Raw genomic sequence first — 27,601 nt, forward strand, 5'->3', positions numbered from 1 at the left:
AGAGAAAAGAAAGAAGCACATTCTTACGTCGAATTGTCAGAAGAAGACCAAGCAATTTTGTGGATTTATGACTTATTAGAATTGGACTGTTTAAAAAGGGCCAATACTGCCATTGTGCAACATCACTTTGGATTGCAGATATTAGTTCCTGATTCCAGTACAAAATTGACCGTTGAAAATGAGATAAGAAGTGTAATTACATCTGGTTGCCTTTCTGTGTGTTGCAAACATCATACAGTTAGTCATTCTTTGTGTCAGTTTATTAAGAGGAATACTGTTCATGCTTTTCTTGACTCAAAATTAAATATTCAATTTCAAGACCTAGACCTACAAGGAAAAACATGTGTATGGTTTCAACACAACCAGAATACTCTTAAATTTTATGCAGCAAACGGATCGAAACTTGAACATGCAATTGGCGTATTTAAAGATGCATTGAAAGAAGACATCATTAGTGTGCCATCTCGTTATTTTAGTAGAGATGATGCTAAACAGAAGTTAGCCAAATTAGAGAACAACGAAAATGGAAAACTTTCGATAAAGCTGAGCAACGACTGTGCAACGGTAAATGTATCACGAACAGGTGATTACTGGTTCAATTCAACTCACATAGAACATATGTATACATCGAAGAGTCTTTTAATTCCAAAACAAAAACTGAAAACTATTAAAAAGCTACTGAATAACCACAAGTCCTCCATTGAAAATCAATATTCAGTAAATATATATGAACAAGACGAGCCATTTTGTAAATGGACTGTTAAAGGAGACGATTCAATGGTGGAAGCTGCTTATCAAGAACTGTCACATGCCTGGTCAAGACAAGACGTACATTATTGAGAATAAAATAGCAGATATGCAATTAAGGGTGACGAACATTGCAGATAGCCACAGATGTTGTGTTTCTCTTTTACCAGACAAAGTAATATCAACCAAACTACAAACGAAACCAGTTGACCTTAGAGAACACATAAGATGTCGCAGTATAACAGTAGATGATGGTTTCACTGTGAAGCTTTACAAGTGCAGTTTGCAAAACAATTATTGGTTAGGACAGAATACGTTGATTCTAAATGTTGGACATAGCGCTGGTTAGTTAATATAAGATAACATTACATTTTGTTTTTAATTAACCTTATTCTAATGTCTATTTGATCTATTGTAAACAGTAAAATCACAAAAAACTCCGAGGAAAATTCAAAACGGAAAGTCCCTAATCAATTGACGTCGTCGTCCTGGCAGTCAGAGAAAAACTGATAGCTAAACGTAAAAATTATCAGGAGTTCAAAATTTTATCTTCCATGGAATTTTCTAAATTAAACAATTTATTTTTGAGTAATTGTCCCCTGAAATGTTTATTATAAGCAAAGCAGGAGATTTGGTTTGGTCACTATTTTGGTCCCTTCTATATGAAAATCAAAAAGTTCCATAAATGTATTGAACACATCATGGCGATGTTCAGATATATTTCAATCAGGTATCAGTATTTATATTTTTTTATTGTATCTTACATATTTTGCTCTAAGTTTTCAAACTGCTTCAGTTTCAAACAATACTGCAAAATGGCATTAATATGTAGATGTAAACCAAGGCTTATACAATGTATATTTTGCAACATTATGTCCCAAACAACGATGTTAATTTCGGAAATCTATTTGTTGTGGTACAGCTATTTTAGCACTAAGTGTACTTTTTTATTTAAGAGTCATATAAGGCAATTTCAATATGACATCAAACCTGACTATTTGAAATAGATTACAGTAATGATCAGCTTGATAAAATCCATTTATCCTGAAAATTATAATCATCAAAACAAATCTATCTATCTTTGAAACCATAGACAAATCGGACGATCCATTTGGCCCTGTCAAATACATCATCTGATATTGGATAAAATTGAGAATGGAAATGGGGATTGTGTCAAAGAAACAACATCCCGACCAAAGAGCTGAAAAAAGCCGATTGTCACCAATGGGTCTAGTCTATCTTAACCATGCTTAATTGATTACATATGAATATTTTGATAATTTTACGGTTCTATTTATTTGTTTGCAGTCAAAATCTATTCACTTATATTTATGAATTAAATAAATGATAAGCCAATCGTGATCTATCTTACCTGAAATTTGAAACATTAATCGGACGACTCTTTATGAGTTTAGGTACTTGTCGTCGTGTGTTAGCTTTTTCATTAATATTCCCTCTTAAACTGTTACAGTTTCGTCTCTTCAGGTATTACCAAACTTTAATTTAGCACACATGTGCTTACATGAAATATCAATAACACTGTAAAAGATCCGAAAACAATTTGTGCACAAATGAATTACTCGAAAAACTATGGTTTTCCTACTCGCAGGCATATATGACCTTATAAATATTTGCATCATTTTTAGGGGAAATACTTCGTTGTCAATGCTTTGTTAACTGCAAATTAGATTTGGCTGCTTTCTTTCGATCGGAATCATAAGTCTTATGTAGCCGAAACGCCAGTTTGGCGTAACAAATAATCAGTCTGGTGTCCTTGCAGAGTTTTGTTTTGAAAATAAAACATTGCTTTAATATAACATGTGCACATATAAGACTATATCTCAAAAACAATGAAATAAGGGTTTACAAGTAAAAATTGATGAACGTCCAAATCTACTAAACATTTCATACGGTTGTAATTGTCTATAGTTTGCTTGAATAGTGATAATGATTTGCACCAGTCTAAGTATTTTATCTAAACTATTCAAAGTGGTAGAAATAATGGTTACTACTATATGGCATATCACAATCTACAAAAGTTACCTTTTGTTGCAATATCCGACGACTTCACTGAGTGTTGTCCCTGCAAAGCGTTTCTCTCCTGTGCATATTTCACAAGGGGCATAGGTGGACGAGTGGTCCATCTATAATGATAACAAGCCTGTCAAACCGGAGGTTATGACTTCAACTCCCGTTCATGGCGATATGTGTTTGACTCCGAACTTAAATTTACCTGGATGGTCAGTTTTCCGGCACTTAGGTTTCCAATAAGAACTACCCGCCATCATATAACCAAGAGCTCTAAAAGTGGCATTAAGCACCACAAAAACAAATTTATATAGAAAGCTTGGAGCTATACGTGTTAAGTAAAAAGTAAAATAGCAAAATAACCAACTCTAAGGAAAATTCAAAACGGAAAGACCTTTTTTCAAATGGGAAAATCAAAAGCTCAAACACATCAAACGAATGGAAAAACAACTGTCATATTCCTGACTTGGTACAGACATTTCCTTATGAAGAAAATGGTGGATTGAACATGGTTTTATAGCTAGCTAAACCTCTCACTTGTATGACAATCGCATATAATTCCATTATATTTACAGCAATGTGTGAGCAAAACAAACAACCATAACAGGTAAAATTGTTAAAAATTGGGATACAGCAGTCAATTGTGTTATGATCTTAATCACTATAAAAACGAATAACTATTTAAACAAAGAAAAAAATAATGACATATAGACACTCTACAGACAAATAACATAATCTAAGACAATACAAAAAATGACCATAGCATAAAATATAAAATAATTTAATGCATTGCATCAATATCCACCAACAGAGGAAAATGGGCCGAAATTGTCTGATTAATCCTTAAAGGTTTTGCACCTTTCAAACACGTATTTCATTGATTTTTAATGAAGTGAACAATGACAAAAATCAGACATTTGAGAAGATTTCTAACCCAAGCATAATTTTTACTGACACCTGTTTGTCAAGTTATGCTACGATTCCAGGTATGCGATTTGGGTTACTGGGCGACTCTTGTTCTCTACTGTAACGATGATTATATGTAAAGTTGTCTGTTGCTAAAACAAAATATTTCAGTTAAGTAATATTTTAGCTCAGTTTATCTCATTCATTGCAATTCAACAAAATACTATAAGTGATTGAATATGATTTATATATATATATATATATATATATATATATATATATATATATATATATATATATATATATATTAACAGTTTGCCTTGTGTATCTTTATCTACTTCTTTTATTTGTTAAGGTGATGATACATCCACCATCAAATGTAAGGTAAATTTAATTCAACCAGGCCATGCTACTATATGCCTGCCTATCTGGAAGATAACGAAAGAAAAAGATTACCTGCAAAAACTGATGACAGAAATGAAGGATTATGTCAAATCAGCAAAACTTCAAGGACTTCCTCCTATGTCTATCGATTTGTCTGAAGTTGAAAAAGTGAGATGGCCTGTCGTTCATTTTCTAGGAACAATTTTGTTATCCTTCATTTTTAGTCGACCAACTTATTTTCAGGTCTTTGCTCCATCGGACGACATATTTGAACCAAGTTTCAACATTATAAACCAATGGTGTCAGTTGGAGAAAGGTAAACTGTATTAAGATTTATAGCAAATAATACAGATATTGCAACATTATCATGTTTTATTTTGCAAGTTAAGGACAAACAAATCTATTGAAGAACATTTCAGTCTTTTTTTCCACCAAAACTCTTTAAATAAATGAAATATGTATAGAGTAGAGTCTTGTACTATAGTTAAGAATCGATTAAACTCTCTAGAAGTGTCAGAATATACTTTTATCCAACTGTTCTGAACTGTTCTTGAATAGATCTGTAATTATTATGGTGAAAAAAATACAGCCTTTTGTGTATGTTACAGATTTATTATTTCAAACTGTTATGACTTTTTAATGTTATTTCAGCCCATGATATAAACGTACCAGTGAAAATAAACTGCGTTGGTGTTTGTTTCTTAACATATTGCCTTTTATTTGAAAAAATTGTAATTACAAAAATACCCAACCCCAAGGAAAATGAGTAAGTCAATAAGCACTAGCAAAACCTAACTATCGATTACATCAAACAACAGAACGACTAGAAACCACCTTTGATTTGTGACATAAAACCGGCTTTTTGCGCAAAATATTGATAGGTTAAACCTTGTTTTATAGCTCCCTTAACCTCCAGCTGTTAATATTTTTATTTATTTCTCTGAAATGTTATTCTGAATGGCGTAGATTTCCGTGAATCAAGTCAGTGTATCGGGGTATGCTAATGCAAAAATTGTCCATTACATTTTTGCATTGTATTTGGGTTTTAATGCATTAAGCCTGACTTTTTAAGCGAGAGTCATAACACTAGATATTTGAAACATGCCAACATCACTAATAAATACTGAGTGAGAAATAACAATCCTGAAATATTATTTTAATACGATTTTAGGGTATAAATAACGTAAGAAAACACTTTAATCACCCATGAAATGTTTCAAAGTAATAAGATGAAATTATTTACTAAAGGGAAAGAGAGGCTAACGATATCAAAGGGACATTAAAACTTCAACGTCGAAAATAAACTGACAACTCCACAAACCCAAAAGACAAACAACAGTATTCAAAACACAGCATAGAATACTAAAGACTGAGCAACACATACCCTACTCAACCATTTCATTTTATTTCAGGATTTTTGAAGCAAAAATTGCAGATTAATGTAGTGAAAGGCGAATTGGCTGTAATGAAAGTAAGTTTTTTATGGGGAAACGATTGACTGTTGGAGTAATCTGTCAGTGTTATATTGTTGATTATGATAAGGGGCCTGAAATGGACCTTATCCTTTGCATGCATTTGAGGAAGCCTATAGATACATCAAGATTTGTTTACGGTTTGGGTAAAGTAGTTTAAAGCTGCGAAATCTACATATTCGCTATGTTATAAAGATTAATAACCGAATTTGACTTCACATTTTATTACGAGTATCACGACGGGGAAGGAACAAGTTAACCATCTTGAATACTTCAGATTATTTCTTGTGTTTGTGGTTATTATGTTGCACAATCTTTAGTTTTTCTCCATCGTCCTTTTTGTTATGGTGTCGTCTGCCCTACGTCATATGATTTTGCCATGGAAGCTTATTCCATGTACTTTCTTGAATGACGAACTCGAACTCTCTGTTCATACGTTATATCTTATTTTTGCTTAACATAGGCTTTATTGCTAAAAATAACATCGAATTACCGTTTGGTGGAATTTTTGTACTTTAAACCGAAATATCGTGGACACATGGTTTTATTCAAATATTGCTTCAAGTATTCCTGTCATGTCAGGTTCCCCTTATATGTCAAAGTTGAAGTGCCACGATGGACTTTTTCAGTATACTTCAATGTATTACTGTTGTTCGTTGCTCGTTTGATTGGTGCAAGAATAAAACAAAACGTGATTGAAGTGTTTTCGATTATTGACGGTCTTGACTCTTAGCACATACGAGATTCTAGTTTCAGTTACTAGTATCATCGAATTATCAAATGCGATAAACGACACTTTTCATGCATTAATTGAAGAAAAGCATCCATATCCCTTGTATTAGCTTCCTTTCATCAGGTTTGTTAGTAAGAGGGAATTACAATGTATATATACTATGTGTAAGATCATAAGTTTTGTTAATGGACAAATAGATCATATTTAAAATATACATATATATATATATATACTATCTTTTCCGCAAGTTTATTGTTTTCTGTCTGGTATTAAATTAATAGTTAAGATACATTTTGTTACATCTGGTGATCCGTTTATTTGGCAATCGCCAATGGCAGTCAGCAGGGTTTAAGAACATCCGTTGTTCGACCTGCTAGTCAAATGCGTTTTGTTAAAATATACCTTTTTGTCTTTTGAACCAAGAGTTCCAAATGGTGAAGTTGAAATCATCACTATGTAAATTTTACGGACGCCATCACGAGTTGGTTGACCGTTATGGAATACCCGTTTCACAGATCATATCGGATATGTTCCTTATGTCGTAACTACAATCCTTTTCCCTTTTCACGAATGTGACCTACCTAATTAGACTATTTACCCCTATTTGTGACATTTTTACCTATTGTTTTTGTTTGTTTTGTTCACACATTGTTGCCAATATAATGGAATTTGATGCGACTGTCATACAAGTGAGAGGTTTAGCTAGCTTTAAAACCAGATTCAATCCACCATTTTCTACATAAGAAAATGCCTGTACCAAGTCAGGAATATGACAGTTGTTATCCATTCGTTTGATGTGTTTGAGCTTTTGATTTTGCCATTTGATTAGGGACTTTCCTTTTAGAATTTTCCTCGGAGTTTGGTATTTTTGTGATTTTACTTTTTGGAAAATGTTGTTTGTGCTGAATATAGACCCCTCTACCAAGGAATTTGTTTTGCATGCACATGTATAAAAATTGCAGTTTTTATCCAACGCAATCATAGGTTTGAACTTTGTTTTTAATTTAGACTTGTTTATATTTTTTCGTTTGGGCTTGTATTATATTTGCCTTCGGGTTTATATGATCCGTTCATCATATTTCGACTCTTCACAATTCAAGAGTCTATCCTAAACTGAGGTAAATTATATGGCCTTCCAAATACCGTTTCGATTCTTAACATCACTGAAGAGACATTAATTGTCGAAATCCGGATATGATGTACTAATTTGTGCACCTATTGTTTGCGGTCAACCATCTTTTCCGCAAGTTTATTGTTTTCTGTTTAGTATCAAATTAATAGTTAAGATCCATTTTGCTACTTCTGGTGACCCGTTTTTTTAGCAATCGCCAATGGCAGACAGCAGGGTTTAAGAACATCCGTTGTTCGACCTGCTAATCAAATGCGTTTTGTTAAATTATACTTTTTCACTTTTTTGGTCTCTTGGAAAATGTTTTTTGTGTAAAGTACCAAGTAATTTGTTTTGCATGCACATGTATAAAAATTGCGATTTTTATCCAACCCAATCATAGGTTTGAACGTTGTTTTCAATTTAGACTTGTTTATATATATATAGATCCTAGGTGGTCGAGTGGTCTAGCGGGTCGGGCATAGCGCAAGGCGATTTGGTGCCACGATATCTCAGTAGCACGAGTTCGAATCCCGGCCAGGGAAGAACAAAAAATTTGCTTTCGCAAATTTACAGATCTAACATTGTTGGGCTGTTATTTAGACAAATTATATATACAGAATGTATTCTCAGCCTTGTATCACCATCACTGCTGGTGTTCCGATGGATAAAATCTGTTGTAGAGTCGACACTGGTTCAGACAAACTTATAATATAATTATTTCTGTGACTGCATCTTACATGTTACATTAATTTGTAGGATCCTTTACAATAGATAATTCAGCTGATCTGTAACAATTCCATCTTCATGCATTTAATATCATGTACTGTGTTACGACGCTAGATAAAAACTGACGAGGAAAGGTAACATCCGGCCACCGAAAGCTTTATTATTATAGAGCCTAAGTGGTCTAGCGCGTCGGGCATAGTGCAAGGCTATTTGGTGCCACGATATCTCAGTAGCATGAGTTCGAATCCCGGCCAGGGAATAACAAAAAATTTGCTTTCGCAAATTTACAGATCTAACATTGTTGGGCTGTTGTTTAGACGAATTATATATACAGAATGTATTTTCAGCCTTGTATCACCATCACTGCTGGTGATCCGATGGATAAAATCTGTTGTAGAGTCGTCACTGGTTCAGACATACTTATACATATATATATATATATATATACCCTCTCCACATGTCCATGACAAAAATGAGAAACAACATTAAAACAAACTTAACGACGGGACGGAAAAGAAGAATGATTTGACAAAAACCGCAATAGAATATAGCTAGACAGTCATAAAATTTGGAACATGATATCAAACGTTGAGTTTTGATTACACATCTGCTGTCCTCTCACAATTGCAACTGATATATCTGATTCCGTAAGTAAAAATTGAAATTTGGCAGTTCATTCAACAAAAAGATATTAGAAGTAAGTGCTGGCCTGACTTAGTTTATAAATTTTGTTTAGTTCACTGTTTAAATTATGAAATTGGACCAAAACTAAGGTTCTCCTGCCTTGTGCAAAATTGACCTTGGAAGCTTTCCTGTGTAAAGCCGTCTTGTTTTATGACGTCACACGTTTGCCTCCGTACAAAGTTTATGGAGGTTGATCACGAACGACTGCGTCGTACGTACTGACATTGATTTCATACGTCTTTTCCGTAATAAGTGTGCTTATTGTTTAAATCTGTTATTCTGGTATCTATGATGAGTTTATTTATTATTACTAACAAACGAACTAACAACACAATAATCAGCATGAGGAATTATAATTGATGAAACATTATTAAAGGATGCTTTAGACTACCGTCCTTGATATTTCAAATATCCCTGTTATGCTATTCCTCTATACACTAAAATAACCCCAATATCACTATACACCATAAAATATTCTCTTTCCTCAAATTGAATGACGATATTGTATTATTTCATATCACTATACACCATAAAATATTCTCTTTCCTCAAATTGAATGACGATATTGCATTATTTCATAAAGTGCAAAATGAAAGTTCGACAATGGTTATAATAACAACAATCTGAAAACAGATCTTTTCCATTTCATTTTTTTTCAAATTATATATACCATAAAGAAAATTGAAATTATTGAATGAATTTTTTAACAATATTAATAATGGATAATGCAAACTGCAAAAAATAATCAAGCAAACAACGATTTACTACAAACTATTACTTGGATAAATATACAAACCCTTAGTGCACTATGTATTACTCTAACTAGTATAAAATAAGGCCCACTGTTGATAAAAATGAAAACAGGATGGAAGTTAAATACATGAAACGGTTCAATTTCTGTTTTCAAAAATGTTTGTACCTCCATAATAATTGTCAAGTCGTGTACATCTATACACGGTCAGTGAACTCTTTTGGCATTAAACGTGTTTTATTGTCTAAAGTTTGCTAGATAAGTTCCAAAATGATTGTTTTATTCATTGGTTTAGCTAGCTATAAAACCAGGTTTAATCCACCTTTTTTTACATAAGGAAATACCCGTTCCGAGTCAGGAATATGAAAGTTGTTTTCCATTCGTTTAATGTGTTTGAGCTTTTGATTTTACCATTTGATAAAGGACTTTCCGTTTTGAATTTTCCTTGGAGTTCGGTATTTTTGCCATTCTACTTTTTGTGTATTTCATGGGTTTAAAATGGTAATGGTTGTAAGAAAAACAAAAGGTACAATGTATTCAATCAAGAACTCAGAACTCGAAATGGATGGATATTTTTATGGTAAAAAAAAATCAAAAATGAAGGCAGTTGAATAACAACATCATAAAACAATGTGCGATCAAACAACACGAACCTAACTTTAGCTTGGAATATCAGATACATGTAATCTAATAGGGTAAACACATTTTTCTCAACAAATCGCAGTCATCATGAAAAAATATAATTGTATCCCTAATTCGACGAATTACTTTTAATCTAAGTTATTAATTATTTTTGATTATTATTTAAAGATTTAAAATCTGTTTCATTATATTTTACAAATAGTGTGACGTCCTTGTGAATGCCACTAATCGTGAATTTGATTTATCAAGAGAAATGGTTTCTAAAGCATTACTAAAAGCTGCTGGTGTTGATCTTCAGCATGATTGCGACATGACAATAAAAGGCAGAAAGATACAGTCCACTGAGGTAGTTGTAACAGGAGGATACAATTTATCAGCGAAAAAGGTTTTTCATGGGGTTCTTCCAAGATTTAAAAAAGAGAACAATATTCAGGTACTACAAGCATATCTTTAAAAATTTAGCTTTTGTAATCTGCATATATTAGTTTCAATGACCTAGCTAGTGAAATCAATGTTTAAGGTAATGATGAAAAACGTAGATTATTTTTACATAGAATTCGCCAATAAGGGCTTGGATCCCATCAATATAAGTATTTTTTTCCCATAAAAAATCTGTGCAGAAAACATTACCCAATTATTTCAAAGATAAAACTTCACCTTTCATCTACTCACCAAACTTATTTTATCCAAAATTGTCGACCATAACAGGTTTACCCTCAGGGATGTATAATCAAAACATTCCGATTGCTTTTGTACATCGTCCCTATACGAATATAGATCTGTTGGTTATGTTATGACTGGAGACCTTTAGCATCGTAAACAATTAACAACTTCGATAGTTGTAAGCCATAGGATATAAATATCGTTCCTCAGTCCATCAACTGGAATAAGAACTTCAGGTTGCTGTTTGATGCAGTGGAGGACTATGCCAGAAAATAGGAAAAACGCAAGCTGTTTGGTCACGCATCTAGAGTTGCATTCAAAATCTACGATGTACAATTAACACACGGGTCTTTGACCCTTTCAGTAAGACCGATGATGTGGATGTGTTATCCTCTGTTAACGATACATTTTTTGTTGTTCCAGCAGGCAAACAATAATGTTGAATATACATAAATCAATATTCGAAATGTCTAACCAAAGAGCTTGGAATTCGCCGCAAAACTGGGAATCCTATATCAGTGTATATATACCTCTACATCATTCATTTTTAAAAAATCACTAATTCGTCGGTCTCTCTTTTGGTGTTAACGTCAAAAAGAAAAATGAAAAATGAAAATCTCACATTTGATATACTGGATACCTTAACTTCACAAAATACTAATATAAAGCGATATATAGCCGTGTCGTCAAAATATTCAAGTAAACATCTTTTTAAAGTTCCTACCGTCCCTATTTATACAGTTAAAGATGGCCTCCATAAATCAGATGTGGATTCGAAAACATTCCAAGTATCTTCAAATCTTCAATCTGACAATTTTGCAGTTATATCAAAACCGTTGTTTTTTCTACGCTAAACACTACTATTTCCTATGCTAATTTTGATTTAAAAGATCGACTGCATCGTCTCATAAACCAGAGATTTATTATACAAAAATTGGAAACGTAGCTACAAATTCCTTGTATTGGGCTATGAAAAATATGACTTTGAAAAGAACAACACTGATTTCAACAACACATACACTGATGATGATATCATCAAAATGCTGGAATGTTTTATTGACAGCATATTTGTTTAGTTTGATGTATTTATATTTCACCAGACAGATGGCATTCCAGTGGCAATAAATATGCACTTCTTCTGGTCGATTTGTTTTTGTTCTCATATGAAATAGAATTAATTTAGACCCTTTTCAGAGACAAAACGAAAATGTATCTTGAAAAATTTAACTTTCAGATATGTTGATATTTCCTGTTACTAAATAACCCAGATATTAATGATTGATTACATCTCATATATCCCATAACTAGAAGGTCTGCTTCATATATGTTAATCTGTTACCCGATATTGACACAGTTGGACGATTTTAAACTCGAATCCATGACAAACGTGATGATTTCAACTTTCCATTTGTCAACTTCCTATTACCCAGTAGCAAATACCCTCTGGTCCATCGTATACATTAACATATCTAAGTTGACCTTGTTCATTTTAACTCAATGCTGACTTCGCTTAAAGGGGCCTGCTCCTTAAACAAACAAAAAATGCTCCAACAGAGTTCTGACGAAAAACGACTGAAATCGACATGCACTACATACGTTTTACGGTCACTAGTACGAATTGGTTGACTCATATGCTGTGTCAGTATTTCGACTCGCAAGTGTCATGTTTAAGCGGTCGTAGATCTTTAGATACCAGTTTAGTCGTGTGATAATTCTATCGATTGTGCCCTTATGTCGATTGGGGCGTTTTAACTAAATGCAGATTCTGAAGGTATTGCATGCATATCAGGAGACGCTTACCATGATGACGGACATGTTTTCGCTCCTTTTCGGGTTAATGCATTTCCCTCAATTTTTAATTGATACCTTGATTCGTCTCTTTCTAATTGATTTATGAGACTGGAACATCGATCAAAAAACCTGATGCCTTTATTTAGGATGATTTCATTTATCTATTGAATACTTGCAAATAAAAATAAGAAGATGTGGTATGGTTGCCAATGAGACAACTCTCCACCAGAGACTAAATGACATAGAAGTTAAAGATAATAATTTTCTGTCCATACAACATAAGCTCTATCATACCAGCTCTAAATGATTCTAGACAAACAACAGATGTAATGATAAAAAACTCTTATTCTTAAAGTTATTCGTTGAATTTTAAACTTCAGCAGTATGAATCTTTCATCAAGAATTGCCTTAACACAGCAGTAGATTTGAACATGAAGAGCATCGCATTCCCTGCTCTCGGAACAGGAAAGCTCAATTATCCATCAAATACAGCAGCCTCTACAATGTTTCTGGCAGTAGAAGCATTTGCATCTGCCAACAACGTAGGATCTCTGACTGAAGTAAACTTTGTCATATTTCCAGCTGATACAAGCGTATTACAGGTATGTAATATTGTAAATTATAACTTTTGATTATAACTGTGCTTTGAAAATGTTCATTTTCACAACATCTTTTCTACTTCAAAACAAGCCTTGTCATAGTTAAAATATAAAGAAACGTCATCATCTTTGCTTTGGTGTTTAATACACTCTTCCATTAATATGGATTCTCGAAATTTATCATACAAATTTTTATAAAGATCTGGGAAGGTGAATACATTCTTTTTCGAAATACTGTGTACGTAGTAGAAGGATGTCAAAAAAGGGATGGGATAAAGTGTTAATTCTAAGTTCATACAAGGCAGAATTAACTGTATCTGTGGTATCCTTTATTTGAAGTTTTATGGCATATATGCATTCAATATAGTCGCCGAACTGAATTATTTGGTGAAAGGACTTCATCTATGCAGTAGATAATGAAATTAAAGCATAATTCTAACTTATTTGTGTACTACTTGAGACTCTGCCTCGTGTAAAGGAACAAGTCGTTGGCCAATGTTTTATAAACAAGGTTTGACTTTAGTGTAGAATGAGGAGTACTAATGAACAGGGTATATAAGTCAAATGTTTTATACTATCAAAATAGGAAAGGGATTTACAAATCTTTTGATAGCATGCCGATCTGATTCACACCAACCCTAGCACAGATAATTTCACGTAACTCTGAAGTCCGACTTTTATTGCTGATAAAATGTATATTGGTAATTTTTAAGAAAAAACAAAGAGTTTCATTGAGCACTCAACAGACCCTGTCATATAAAATTATTTGTAAGGATATGTACATGTATGTAATTTTGATAATCAGTACATTAAATGAGATTTATTTCTTAATCTTTGGTTGAATTTCATGGGAACATCGAACATACTATTGCTTGTTCATGATTTCCTCTTTTCATAGTGAATTGACAATGCCTTATGCTTTTACCAAGCAGTTTCTATAACGCGATTTACAAACAAAACGAGACGATGTTGTTAGGGGCTTTAACTGCCGGGACAATTACAAATTTATTTTTGAGGTAGAACAGGTGTTCAACTACATGTGGGTGTTTAAAGAGAGTTGTGGTGTAAATGTTAACAGTACCATCTAGCTTTTTAACTTTTTTTTTCTTTAACGTAACTAATATATTTTATTGCACACTATTGCTGTTAACAATTTACTTAGTGTACAGCATTGCACTAAGTATCCCTGATATATTAGTTATTAGGTATCCAGGGAGAATATCTAATAAGAGTAAATTGATATTACATTACAATATTACAATATTTTAAATAATTTCATTTTTACCGGAGTATTCCATTTCTACCCGATAATGGTTTTTCATATTAGTTAATATACAGCGTGTTCATTTCAAGCTTTTTAATTCTTATTTGTATCAACACCATAGCACATTCTGAAAGAATATCTCCGATTTGTTTTTCAAGTTTAGTTCATTGCCTGGCATAATTTTCTGCTGAATCTATAAGTATTGTAAAGTTTTTTTCCAATTGAGGTTTAGGTTCAAGGTATTTCGGCCCTCTGGTTAACACATTTCACAGAGAAGTGTTTCGTGCATTTTTCTGGTCACATGTTATAACGTAACAAACCGCAAAATGTATAAAATGGGATCTGTGCTATCAGGATGTTTAGACCAGAAGTCGTCGATATTGAGATTCTGCAACACAATTAAAGTCGCAAAATATGTGGTATAGGTAAACATGGTAAATACAAGTGGCATAAAACAAAAGGGATATTCAAACTCATAAGTCAAACAACAGTATACAAAACAAATGTAGAGGTGACAAGAACTAACTGGTTGGTTCAGTAGGGAAATATTTTCGATTGAACTGATTTCGATTAAGGGTATTGACTAAATTGATGGCACTGGGACCTTTGTTTGAAAAAAAATAATTTTAGAAAGGATCGTTTCTCAGGTCAGGTAGTGAATATAACTTCGAGCGGATATAACGAATAACCCCATTGCTTATGTATAAATGACAAAATGTCGTTAATAGAGACATAATGAATAGAAGTTGATATATAATGACGAAAATCGAAAATAAATTGCACTCACCGAGCTTTAGAAAGGACTAGATTTAATAGTTATTCCCTCTGTTTTTTCATTGTTACCATATGTTATCGGAGTTCCCTGTATATAAATCCTACAGCCTTCATCGGGTCTACGAAGATATGTTGCAAGAAGAAACTTGTTGGTACTGTTGTATATTGGTTTACCATTCTTTTTTTCCCGATAGCCACAAAATTTCCGGTACTTTGCAGAACATAAAAAACCCAAGCAATATAAAAAAGGTGGAAGATAAATCTACATTTAAACTCATAATTCGAGAGAAACTGACACTTCAGTCTGAATTATTTACAGTAAAGACTCGTGTATACTAAAAACCTTATGCGATTCTTTTATTCTACAAACAAATCATAGTATGAATGCAGTTCAAACGTATCTGATGTTAGGCAGCATACATATTTCACTAGCAATGAGTTATTAAATAGTTTTTTAATATTTTAATAATGCAGTCTTGCTTCACGTGTGACTACGACTGAAAATATTTAGCACAACTATTAAGCATTAATCTAGCATTTTAAATCTAAAACTTGAAATCGTTCCTCTCTGGGAAGTATACAATGCCACTAAACATCGATTTCCAGTTTATCGGAGAAAATTTGCACCTATTGTGTGGTGGTTCATAATCTTCCATTAGACATTTCTTGTAAAAGGTTTGTAAAGGTAAAGGTCATAATGCAGATTCAAACGTAACATTATCAGGTCAACCAGAACATTCAATCGTGGTTTTAATACATCTGGTAGGTGCTTTGCTTTTCATCAACTGGGAATACTTTAGATCTGCCGAGAGGAGCACCATATAGCCCAGACCCTATTATGGAATAACAAATTACAAAACATGTCTGATACAGTTAGTGATCATATTTCCGTAGCCATCTTTAATACAAATTCTTTTTTCTTACAATATTCTATAGTTTAGGTTTCATTTTACGTCAATTCCGATGCTAAATTCGGAGGATTGATTAAAAGAAAAATGACGATTTCTATAACTGTTTTGCAATGTAAGCATACAACACAAGCATTCGCCTGAGACAAATTTTTTTGAAGCGATTACAAAATACATTTTTGTTTCGAATGAGGTAATTTCATCATTTCTGATCATTCTTGCAACAAGCAGTCCCTATCTTGCATAGTTTTAACATTTTTATAGAAACGTATTAATAAGCAATGAGAATAAAATAGTTTGTATCTAATCGTTTTGCTTAATATGTTAATCAGTTTTTCATCATTTTTATTTCATATTCTGTATGATAGGTATTTGAAGCAGAAGAACATAACAGAAAGAAAACAGGTGAGATAAGTTAATCAATTGCAGTTTGTTTTATACTGTATTTCCCAAAATTCTTTAAAGGATTTAGAAAATAAAGAAAACAAAAGAAAAGTTTTACCCTATTTTAAATTTTTTTTATTAAGTAAATCAGACACTACCGTCTACACTAAAAAATAATTTTGATATAAAACTGTCATGTTGATAAGAACAGCTCTTAAAAGACCAAATAATAAATTATAAAGTTCTGGTCAGTCTTTTAGTTAATTTCCAGGCCTATCCACCGTGTTAGATTCAGTACTGATAAGACAGTTCGCTTGTAGTCAATTAAGATATGTTCAGTCTATGTTCAGACGTTTTATGAGGTGTTGTTTAACCTGTACAAAACAACAACATACTGAAATGTCTTGCACGCTACTGAAAAAGACTGGATTGACTACAAGCCATATGTTTGAACCGTACTGAATTTACATTAATAAAATATCTGGAAACACTCGAAACCTGTTAACAAGACTTCACGTTTTTTGGTTCAGACTGTTCATGTGTTGTTTAGATAAAAATTACCGTTTACACTAAACTTCATTTACTAGTGCTATCAAGCCATCTATGCTCCTCTCCTTATCGACATGTCCTTATTTGCACATGAGTTGGGGTTCTTTGCGACATATACAATGTAAAAACAAGACGCTAGATCATTTAATTTTGCATACAGATATATCGATAATATTCTCTCAACTAACAATCAAAATTTTTTGATTGAGTTTCATTGATATACCCTCCAGAACTATCAATAAAAAAACTGAAACAGTCAGCTGACTCGTTTTAGACATTAACCTCAAATTTGACTCCAGCGGTCATTCTAGTACCAAATACTATGACAAACGATTCGATTTTAATTTCGGAAATTATAAATTGTCCTCAGCCTAACACAATTTACTAACTTCGCCGGCGTAAGTAGTACATATATCTCAACTCAACGATTTTCAGGGGCTTGAAGCTGCTACTCATATCTCTGAAAGCGTCATTGCTGTCTGAACTAAAATTTCATGAGTCAGGGTTTTGTAAAAATACGTGTCGTCCTTTTCCTCAAAAAAATCATCGGAAGGTAACAAAACCTAATTTATTGATACTCACTGTTAAATTAACAAATAATACAGGAGATTGGTTATATGTGCTAACGTTGTGTATCGTTTTATTTTCTTTGAAGTTTTCCTTTTGGTTATCTTTAAAGGTTGTGTACTATCGTATCTTATTTCTATGTTTGTACTTGTTCGGGAGAGCGTGTGTATGTCAAATATATTTAACTATACTATATCATATTTTACTATCAATTACAGAAAGATGTTCTGGTCGTCTTTTATTTATTTATATGCAGTTCTTGACGATTTTGTTTGGTTGGTTTTCTTTAATTCTGTTATGTTATTTATCTATGCTGTATGTTTACATTTTGGCTGCTGGATCCCAATTGTTGTTAGTTAACCAATAAAGCATGTGCTCACAATATTGTTTATAACGGAACTGAAGTAGGCTGTCATACAAGTTTGAGGTTTTGCTAGCTGTAAACCATGTTAAACATGTATTCTCTTTTGCATTAATATATAAGATCGAAATTAACTACATTTGAATTTATAAATATAGGTTATTTATAAAACTGCATTTTGAATCGACATATAATTGAACAACAGGATGGTAAAAGAATACTTGAATGACCTCCTTATTTAAGATCATAATTTCTATTCTTTAACATAAAATGCATTAAGCAACACTTATTAACAAACCGCAACAATTTCCCTTCAATTTTCTGTAGCTTGCAATAATTAATTGCCAACAAAAAATTGTGCATTGATGTATATTTCTTTATATCATTTTGCAGATTTGCTATATTTTATCTTTTACAAATCACATGGAGCTTAAATATTTTACAGACAGTTTTTGTCAGGTTTCATATCATAACATTATTTTATTTTTGGAGCCGAAATGTCAACCTCCTTAAAAATAGTTTTTACATACAAACTAATAAGAATGACAGCAAAAACGGTAACAATTTCAATGATATTATATAGTAATTAAAGGATACCCCGAGTTTTAATCTTCACAATATCAGTTTGTACCTTCTTGTATTGAGCAGTCATAACATGTCTATATCAATTATATTATTTGCCTTCTTCTACTTGTTTTAACTTGTATTATGTTTTGATTTAATAAATAAAATAACACGTAAGAACTCAGGTGATATGATTTTAAGTAACTCTCTCGTCGGTAAAGTATTCTTTTCAAATATCCCACTTGTTTACATTATCTCAAATGAAATGTGAATTAAGAAATGATTCGCAAAGGTTTTAGTTGTGCATGTTATTGCATGCAATTGATTTTTTACTGACCCCGTATATCGTACTAGGACACTAGAACACTGTTAACTAATAAATCAAAGTACCAACTGATATTTTATTATTTTTTGTAAGATATTATCGTGTATGGTATACTTTCAGCTTCAGCGGGTAAAATGTTTGATGATTCTGATGTGGCTTGCCCTGATTTTGCAACATGCACTGTACAAGTTATTGGACCAACTGATAAGTTGATACAAGAAACTTTTAAACAGATAGAAGAAGCATTTAATAGGAATGGAAAAACGGACCAGGTATTGATAATGGGTTGCTACTGCTGAAAGTAAAATATAATATTGAGTATTTTTTTCAAATTTTCTAAAGTTGTATTCTTATATACTTGGTCATGCGTACCGACTGCATCAGATTAATCGTTTAAGAATAATTGAAATATGAAAGTAATTTCCTGTTCCATTTATAACTGAAAACAAACATAAGGAATATTGTATTACAGAGTAATTGCATACACAGCGAACTAGTTGCATTACATGCGATGAGTTCGAAGCAAGTCATTCACAAATATAAAGAAATAAATCTGAAAGACGACTGTCTTGTAAACATCTGATATGTGTTATTGATATAATTGTAATACTTTTTTGATGTTCAACTTCAAGGTTCCAAAAATATTGATTTGTTACATACAGTTGGGTGCATACCAAGCATTACATGTAGACGGGCGGAAAAAGTTAACGCGGCGTTTACTCGCGTGCACTTCATGTAAACGCCGCGTTAACTGTGCGTTAACTCCGAAATTTCAGTAGACATAAAAAGTAAACGGGCGTTTACTTTCGCGTTTACCTCCACGTTAACGCAAAAACGGCGCGTTTTCTAATTTTGTAAAGAGTAAACGGGCGTTTACTTTCGCGTTTACTTCCGCGTTAACGTGAAAAAAGGCGCATCTTCTCTTTTCGTTAAAAGTAAACGCACGTTTACTGTTTGTAGGGAACGCGCGTTAACGCAGATTGTCATCGCATCCTGGATACACTGACCTTAAATATCAAATGATAAGGTACATCAAAATTAAATGACCAACTGGTCATTTTTGATTGACATATTAACGATTACAGTTAATTAATAGTGTTATTACACCTCTTTAATTATTTAAAAATTAATCATAGTAAATTTCTTTTTCTTCGCAAATAAACAGTTCAAGCATGTCCTTCTTTAAATTTATTCAAATAATTTAATCATCACAAAAATTCAAGAGTTTTCACATCTCAGACTGGCTGACTCAGAATGACTCTAAAACAAAATTATTTGATCTCATTAACCAAAACTGACCATATTTGCACTTTATCCAGTAAATCTATATAGCTGCATAGTAAATCAGTTATATTTTTATGGCAGGATGGACTGTATAATACAAATGACAGCAATATTGGAACACAATGACTACACAATTTTGTTCGCATCAATTTAGCGTGCCAGCATGTCCTCTTTTTTTTTAAAATATTGAAACGTAAACAAATATCAGTAGTTTTCATACCTCAGACTAACTCGTATAACAAAATTTTTTGACCGCATCAACCAAAACTGACCATTTGTGCACTTTATTATGTAAATCTTATAGTCACATAGTAAACCAGTAATATTTTTATGTCAGGACAGATTGTATAATAAAGATAACAGCAATATTGGAACACAATGACTACAAAATTTTGTCCACATCAATTTAGAGTGCCATCATTTCCTCTCTGTATCTATAATAATGAACTGTCACTTAAGGCAGTAGTTCGTGATGGTGTGTATTTTAAACAAAACTATTTAACGACATCATCCAACACTCACAGGACTGATTCATATACTTTATAATGAAAAGTATGAGAAGTTCTCTTCTTGGAATAGTATACTGCTAATATATTATGTCAGTATGTAGTCTGATTGATTTTGTTTGTAGCCTAACGTCCAGGGGCAAATATTGCATTCATGTTCAGATCGGGTATATTTTTCGGACGTCCTAGATATCATTTATAATCGTTATGGATAAGTCTGTCTAAATTGACGAGATGGTACAAATGTGCATACTTATGCAACACTTTATTAATATCCCTATACACACTGTACAATTTTCGTTTGAACATTTGGCAAATCAGAATCTTAAATCATGTAAATCCAAGGCAAACAAGGTGAATTACGATTAAACTTCCATGTATTAAATGCATAGAGTTATTTTTAGGAAGAGACTGTTAATAATGGGGAACGAAGCAACGTAAAACATGATGTTTATATCCTATCATATAAAAATATTTTTCCGATGTGTTGGATAACCTTTCTATCCGCCTCGATATTTGTACATGTAACTTTTGAAAAGAAAATATAGAAAATCTTCAACTCAGTAAAGATATTGAAACTGATTTTTGTAATAAATAAAAGTTAATATTTCGAAATGGAGGTGTTTTTGAATCGTTCTGGTTTGAAAAACATATACGTAAAATATTAAGATAAAAGTCGTTTTAATAAAATAAATTTACAAATGAACACGAAGTTTATTTCTTAATTTACACAATCATTTAACGCGAAAAATAAACGCGCGTTTACTACTTACTAAACGGACACAGAGTAAACGCCCGTTTACTCGGGTAGACATTAGAAATTTCCATTTTGACCGCGTTAACGTAATTATAGTAAACGCGCGTTTACTAGTAAACGCGGAAGTTGAAATTAACTAACGAAATATGTACACGCGGCGTTAACTTGCGTTTACTTTATGTAATGCTTGGTCTGCACCCAACTGTACTCAGAATACAGCATTTGAGAAAACAAAGATCGACCTTATTTTTTTCTCTCTTTTTTGTGATTTAACATTATGTGTCTAATTTATGAATTAGTACTTGACATTTTTTAAAAATGGAAAAGTTGTAGAGGTTATTGTGGGTTTAATGAAGAAAAAATTGTTTTGTTTTAGGGAATTCGATCTGACAGAGTAGCCCAGCTGAAAGCAAGTGTTAAACATGGCAGCAAATATCCTAAAGGTAAAACATAAAATTTGAAATTAAAAAAAACAATCATTTGGTAGATTTTAGGAGATTAAAATGCAGTTTGTAAGTCGAAGTTCGAGTTCATCTATTTCTTCCGGTTATCAAATACTTTCGATAATACCTAACGAATAGTATAGGCATACTGTATAATTCAAATAGATTCAACATGAATTAACTTCTCTGAAAAAAATACTTTATTTCGAAATTGTTTTAAATGCTTATTGATGATTTTAGCCATTTAAGTCTATTGTGGCATAAAAGATACTTCCTGTCAAAACAATACTGAATTTAGATTTAACGTTTTCGTTCCCAAAAATAAGAATGAATAAATTTGACTGACGTAATTTATTTTATCTGAAATATCTTAATTTATTTTATTTTACTATGTTTAATTTTCCTTTTACCTTAGAAAATTCATAGGTGACTTTTCGAGGCTAAACAAATCTATGTATCTCCCTTCGACATGGGAAATTGATGTTTTATTCCCATACTGTATTTAACAGGTGGAACATATAATATTCATAAATAAGGCCGTTATTTTTCTCAATTGGAATTGTTTCATATTTTTCATGTCGGAGACTTTTATAGCCAACCATACGGTAAGGGATTTGCTCATTGTTGAAGGCCGTAAGATTGCCTATAATTGCTTACATCAACTTCATTTGAACTTTAGTGGATAGTTGTATCATTGACAAACATACCACATCTCCTTATGTTTTAAACTAACTACGGAAACAGCAAATATTTGCCTCACCTAGCCCCTTCCGATCTTATAGAGCTGTCGTTTTTTGTCCTATTAGAAATAGATATATTTCAGGGGGGGGAGGGGGGGGGGGGGCTTGAAATATTTCTTTATTAAGTCTCCTAAGCAAAGTTTAGAGACTTATTGTTTCTGATCAGTTCTTATTATTATTATTATTATTATTATTATTATTATTATTATTATTATTATTATTATTATTATTATTATTCTTCTTCTTCTGCTTCTTCTTCTTCTTCTTTTTCATAAACTTGTCCGCACCCGTTCCCCAAAACTGCTAGTCAGATTTACCTAAGGTTCCACAATATGTTAAACTATCATGTCAAGTGGTGCAATAAGGGTTTTGTTTATGCATTGGGGTCTCAAAAGGGGTACTTTGGGGGGCTAAAAGAAGGAAGGGGTTTACTATAGAACCCTATGGGATTTTATTATTTTTCATTTTCCAATGATTATAATTTGAAAACAGTTACTTATAGACACAATCTTTATAATTGAAAATTGTCTACATGATAAAGCACACCAAATGAAATAAACGGTTAGTCCGCAGGGGTCACCCCCATCTACTGCCGTTTGAGAAAGTTCGGATATGTTGAAAACGCAGGGATGTTAAGGTCGTTTTAAGAAATTTCCCATTTTTATACACAAGAAAAATCATATTGAACTCAGAGTTAGTTTTCTCTGTTTAAAAGCCAAAATACACGTCATAGGAGTAAACGGAGAGAAAAGGGTCTATTCAGATTTACATTCCAAACTTTTATTTATAGAAAAATATAAATACACTAGTGTCACGTGACTTCAAACTGAAAGTAAAGACATTTTCCAAAAAAGTCAAAAGTGCAGGTGCAAGATGAAATCGGATCGCCCTGATTTTGGTCTCCCTGTAATCAGGATAACTTATTTTACTGGAAAAGTGCTGCCACTAGTTTTTTATTAGAGGTTTTGTAAATAAAAAACAATAAAACATGGAGAATTCTATCGATTTATTGACTTTTTGGCACTTCGGGTTGTGAAATTTCTTTTACACGAACGTTATATAACTAGTAGCAGCACTTTTTGAAAAATTTGAAATGTGGCCTTTCTACCAATACCAGAATGGAGTGGGTTGGTATAGCTCTTGTACCTGCACTTTTCAATTAATTTAAGATGTAGTTGCATAATCGCCCTGAAATGCAAGAAAAAAGCGTTCGAAAGACCCTGTAGTAGTCGGATCGGCTGACGGAAAAACTAAGTGTATATTTTGTTTTCACCGGCGTTTCATGTCATAATGATATGATTGGGCGAATAAACAAATATGATCTTATTGCTTGCTTAATTTAATGAAGGAAAAAAATCAGAATTATTCAGGTCATTATTATACAGTCTTGGGGCATGCAGCCTTCCCCCTTTTTTTGTTCAAACCCGGAATCCGCATTTGGTGTGCTTGTAATTGTATAGTTCTCATTTTCCAAGTGCAAGTTCATTATATAAATTAATAGATTAGCCTACTAGGTCTCTTCTAGTGTTTGTGTATTGTGAACCATTAAAATTTTAATGAAAAAAGTTGCATTTTCACAAAGAATTTTATACCAAAATTCATGATTTTTTGTTTGTTCGGCGTGTCATTGGTAATGTTTAAATTATAATTATTAACTCCTACCTGCATAAATGTATCCAGATTTTATTTGTTGAATATCTCCTGCTTATCAAGTGTGACTGGTATCAATTTGTAAGTCATGATTGGGAGGTCTTTTTGAATTCATTCTGGTGGGGGCAGGGTGATTGTTTTGCATCTAAATGATTATGAATTTTCACCAGCTGCCATGCCAGTTTTTTGTATGGCTTGCTTTTTTTTATTATGTCCATAGTTATTTCCTGCATGTTATTGCACAGAATATTCCTTTTCAACTCATCTGGAGCAATATTTTACTTATTCTAACATCCTTACAGTTACTTGGTAAAATCATTCTGACCTCCTTTTACTCATTTTATTTTGTTTGGGATTCAAAGGCATACACCAGCATTAACATGGGGGATATATTTCTGTTTTCATAGAACGAGTGAGTTTTAATATGTGCACAAACTACCTTTTTGGAATAAGGATTAGAAGATGTGGCATTGAGTAACCCAAACTTAAAAAAACTTTGTGCTCTATAATTTATGCTTACACTACATCATGCTACATGTATATATATATATATCATAAAGCGATAACCAGTTTGAAAAATTATATCAGATGCATATACATGTATGACTAATTTTAATTTCATCTGTGATTTGTTTCAGATTTAGGTACATGTACATGTACAAATTATTCAATCTGCAGCCTTGGCATATATATCATCTTAATTTCTCAACCTTTAAAAAGTATAAAATTTTATCATGAAGTTGGAAATACTAAGTGACCTATTTTTTTTTCTGCCGCTTATTTCATATTAAATTCCTGCCTACTGTACAAAGTGTCCACCAATACAAATGGACAACAAAGAAAAAGCCGTAAGTGCTTACGTGACATTCAGCACGATCAATCAATTGTGTTTTCGTTATGAAGTGCCATAATATTTTAATTAAGGTTCATCTTAAAGATGTTAAAATCAGAAAACTTATTTCCTATCAACTGCTGAGATTGGAGCCAACTGAAATGGTATTTCTTTTCTGTCCGAATAAAAGAAATTCTATGTACCAGTATGTCATGTATGTATAAAAATACAGAAATAACTTACTATTTTTACATACATGTAAACACAATCCAAAAGTTTCAGATGAATGAATCATGATATAGGGGACAGGACAAAATAGTCAGCATGGAAAGTAAAAATGATATGTACATGTAAATGCTTATAAAACTGCTACCTACCAAAAATCATGGGTTAATCTTTACCTGACCCCATCACAAAAAGTAACACAACTTACATATAATTGTTAATCAAAACTTCATTGACAATTATACCACATCATCTTATTTTTATATCAAATTCTAGCTGTACTACATAAATATGATATCTCATAAACATGTTTAACCCCGCCGCATTTTTGCGCCTTTCCCAAGTCAGGAGCCTCTGGCCTCTGTAAGTCTTGTATCATTTTTAATTTTAATTTCTTGTGTATAATTTGGAGTTTAGTATGGAGTTCATTATCACTGAACTAGTATATATATTTGTTTAGGGTCCAGCTGAAGGACGCCTCCGGGTGCGAGAATTTCTCGCTGCATTGAAGACCTATTGGTGACCTTCTGCTGTTCCATTCTCAATTTTAAATTTAAAATAAGAAGAAAGTAATATCTGTCTGTGTTGGGAATGCTGTCTCATTGCCATACATGTATACATGGTATACCCAACATCTTTTGCTAAACCTGCTAGATATAAGAATCTCTTATACTGTGGAAATATTCCATCACAAGTTTCCAAGTTTATATATCTTTTAAAAATACACAGAAATTTTTTAGTAAAATTTATTCCCTAGATTATTATAATTATTGAACAAAGGACGAAAAATGTGAGATTAACTATTGCAGTCTCATTTAAATCAATTTATATTTTTTAACCAAAATAATACAATGGTTTAACCAATTTTAACTTGACTAATATGAAAACATGCAAAATTTCCAGATTTCCAAGTATACCGGTAGACAAACTAGATACACGTGATTCGTGAACATGTATGAAAATGTACATATGTACAAAATAGCAGCTACATGATATAAATGCAAGCAAAGAAAAAATACCCATAATTTTTTGGTTCAAACATTCTGTGGCTGCTACATGTGTACAGAGGTCTTGCTCAGTATTGAAGGCCAACATCAATATGACCAACAACTGCAATTAAAACACTTTTATTATATTTTTGAACTTTTTGTAAACCTGTAGTCTGTGTTATGAAATGAAATTGAAATATAAATCATGATAAAATATGATTTTCTTGTTCTCTGGTGGACAATATATGACTATTTGTTCTCTGATGGAGAGTTGTTTCATTGGCAATCATACATGTATGTCATATTCTTAGTTCTAAAATTACATGTAACTCCATTTGTCGTGCATCAGTGAATTGTATGCCTACATGTATATCTCGTGTATATCTGTAGGTAGGATTAATGTTTAAATCAAATTACTTTATCTTTTCCCTGTACTTGCCATAAAAATAACAAAACACTCATATAAGTCTTATAAATGAATATTTCCTTCTTTACAGTTCAACTGAATATCATATATATGTCTATCTGCAAATGATCTGTAGATCTCTCACTTGGTTAGATATTGCAGATTTTTCAAATATTTCATGAAAGAGACGACAAATTACATCAGTGAAATACATTTTTTTTAAATGAAATCCTTTTTTGAAACTCCAATTGTAAGAAAATTCACAAATCTCCAAACTGCCTATATTTAGAATTCATTTTAACTGAGGTTAAAGCTCTTTAAGATGGTAAACATCAACTTCAATGATGATGAAAAAGAAGCTAAATTGTCCAGTTAATATTCCTCTGTCTCTCAGCATCAAAACACTAAATTCCAATTCATTTGGTCTTGAAACAGTCAATGCTTCTGCTTAGTACATTATGTAGAATTGCTGTCTTTTTTCTACTTTTCATGGACATATTTGGTGGCATTCTAAACAAATTTTAATCAGATCTTCCATAATGGCCATGATGAGTTATAAGTAACTTTCTACTGCTGTCTCACTGCAGGTCACCATCCCTGAAATATGAAAATGCAAATATGATATATATTAAATGAAATTTTCAACATGTGAAAAGTAATCAAAAGTTAGTGCAAACATACTTCTTCAAGAATTTACTGTTAAAATGCTAACAAAATAAATTAATAATTCCCATGTCCTTATTTTATAATGTCTTCATTCAACATTTGAACAAGAATTTAATTTTCCACACACATTTTAATAAGGTGCACTACTTTTATAAAACTTTAAAATTAAA

General features: G+C 32.3%; 1 protein-coding gene across 1 annotated transcript in view; it reads left to right on the forward strand.

Moving 5' to 3' along the window:
* Positions 1-809: 809 nt before the first annotated feature.
* The window catches only part of LOC127720273 (protein mono-ADP-ribosyltransferase PARP14-like), a 43,736-nt gene continuing 16,944 nt past the window's right edge, over positions 810-27,601 (forward strand). The window contains exons 1-8 of the mRNA XM_052226774.1: positions 810-1,091; positions 4,037-4,381; positions 5,478-5,536; positions 10,387-10,617; positions 13,019-13,240; positions 16,552-16,588; positions 19,054-19,205; positions 21,857-21,923. Of these exons, the coding sequence (XP_052082734.1) occupies positions 857-1,091; positions 4,037-4,381; positions 5,478-5,536; positions 10,387-10,617; positions 13,019-13,240; positions 16,552-16,588; positions 19,054-19,205; positions 21,857-21,923 (1,348 nt within the window). The 5' untranslated portion in view covers positions 810-856. The remainder of the gene's footprint in view (positions 1,092-4,036; positions 4,382-5,477; positions 5,537-10,386; positions 10,618-13,018; positions 13,241-16,551; positions 16,589-19,053; positions 19,206-21,856; positions 21,924-27,601) is intronic.

This window comes from Mytilus californianus, unplaced genomic scaffold (assembly GCF_021869535.1).
Source record: "Mytilus californianus isolate M0D057914Y unplaced genomic scaffold, xbMytCali1.0.p SCAF_11, whole genome shotgun sequence".
In the NCBI taxonomy this organism is placed as follows: Eukaryota; Metazoa; Mollusca; class Bivalvia; order Mytilida; family Mytilidae; genus Mytilus; species Mytilus californianus.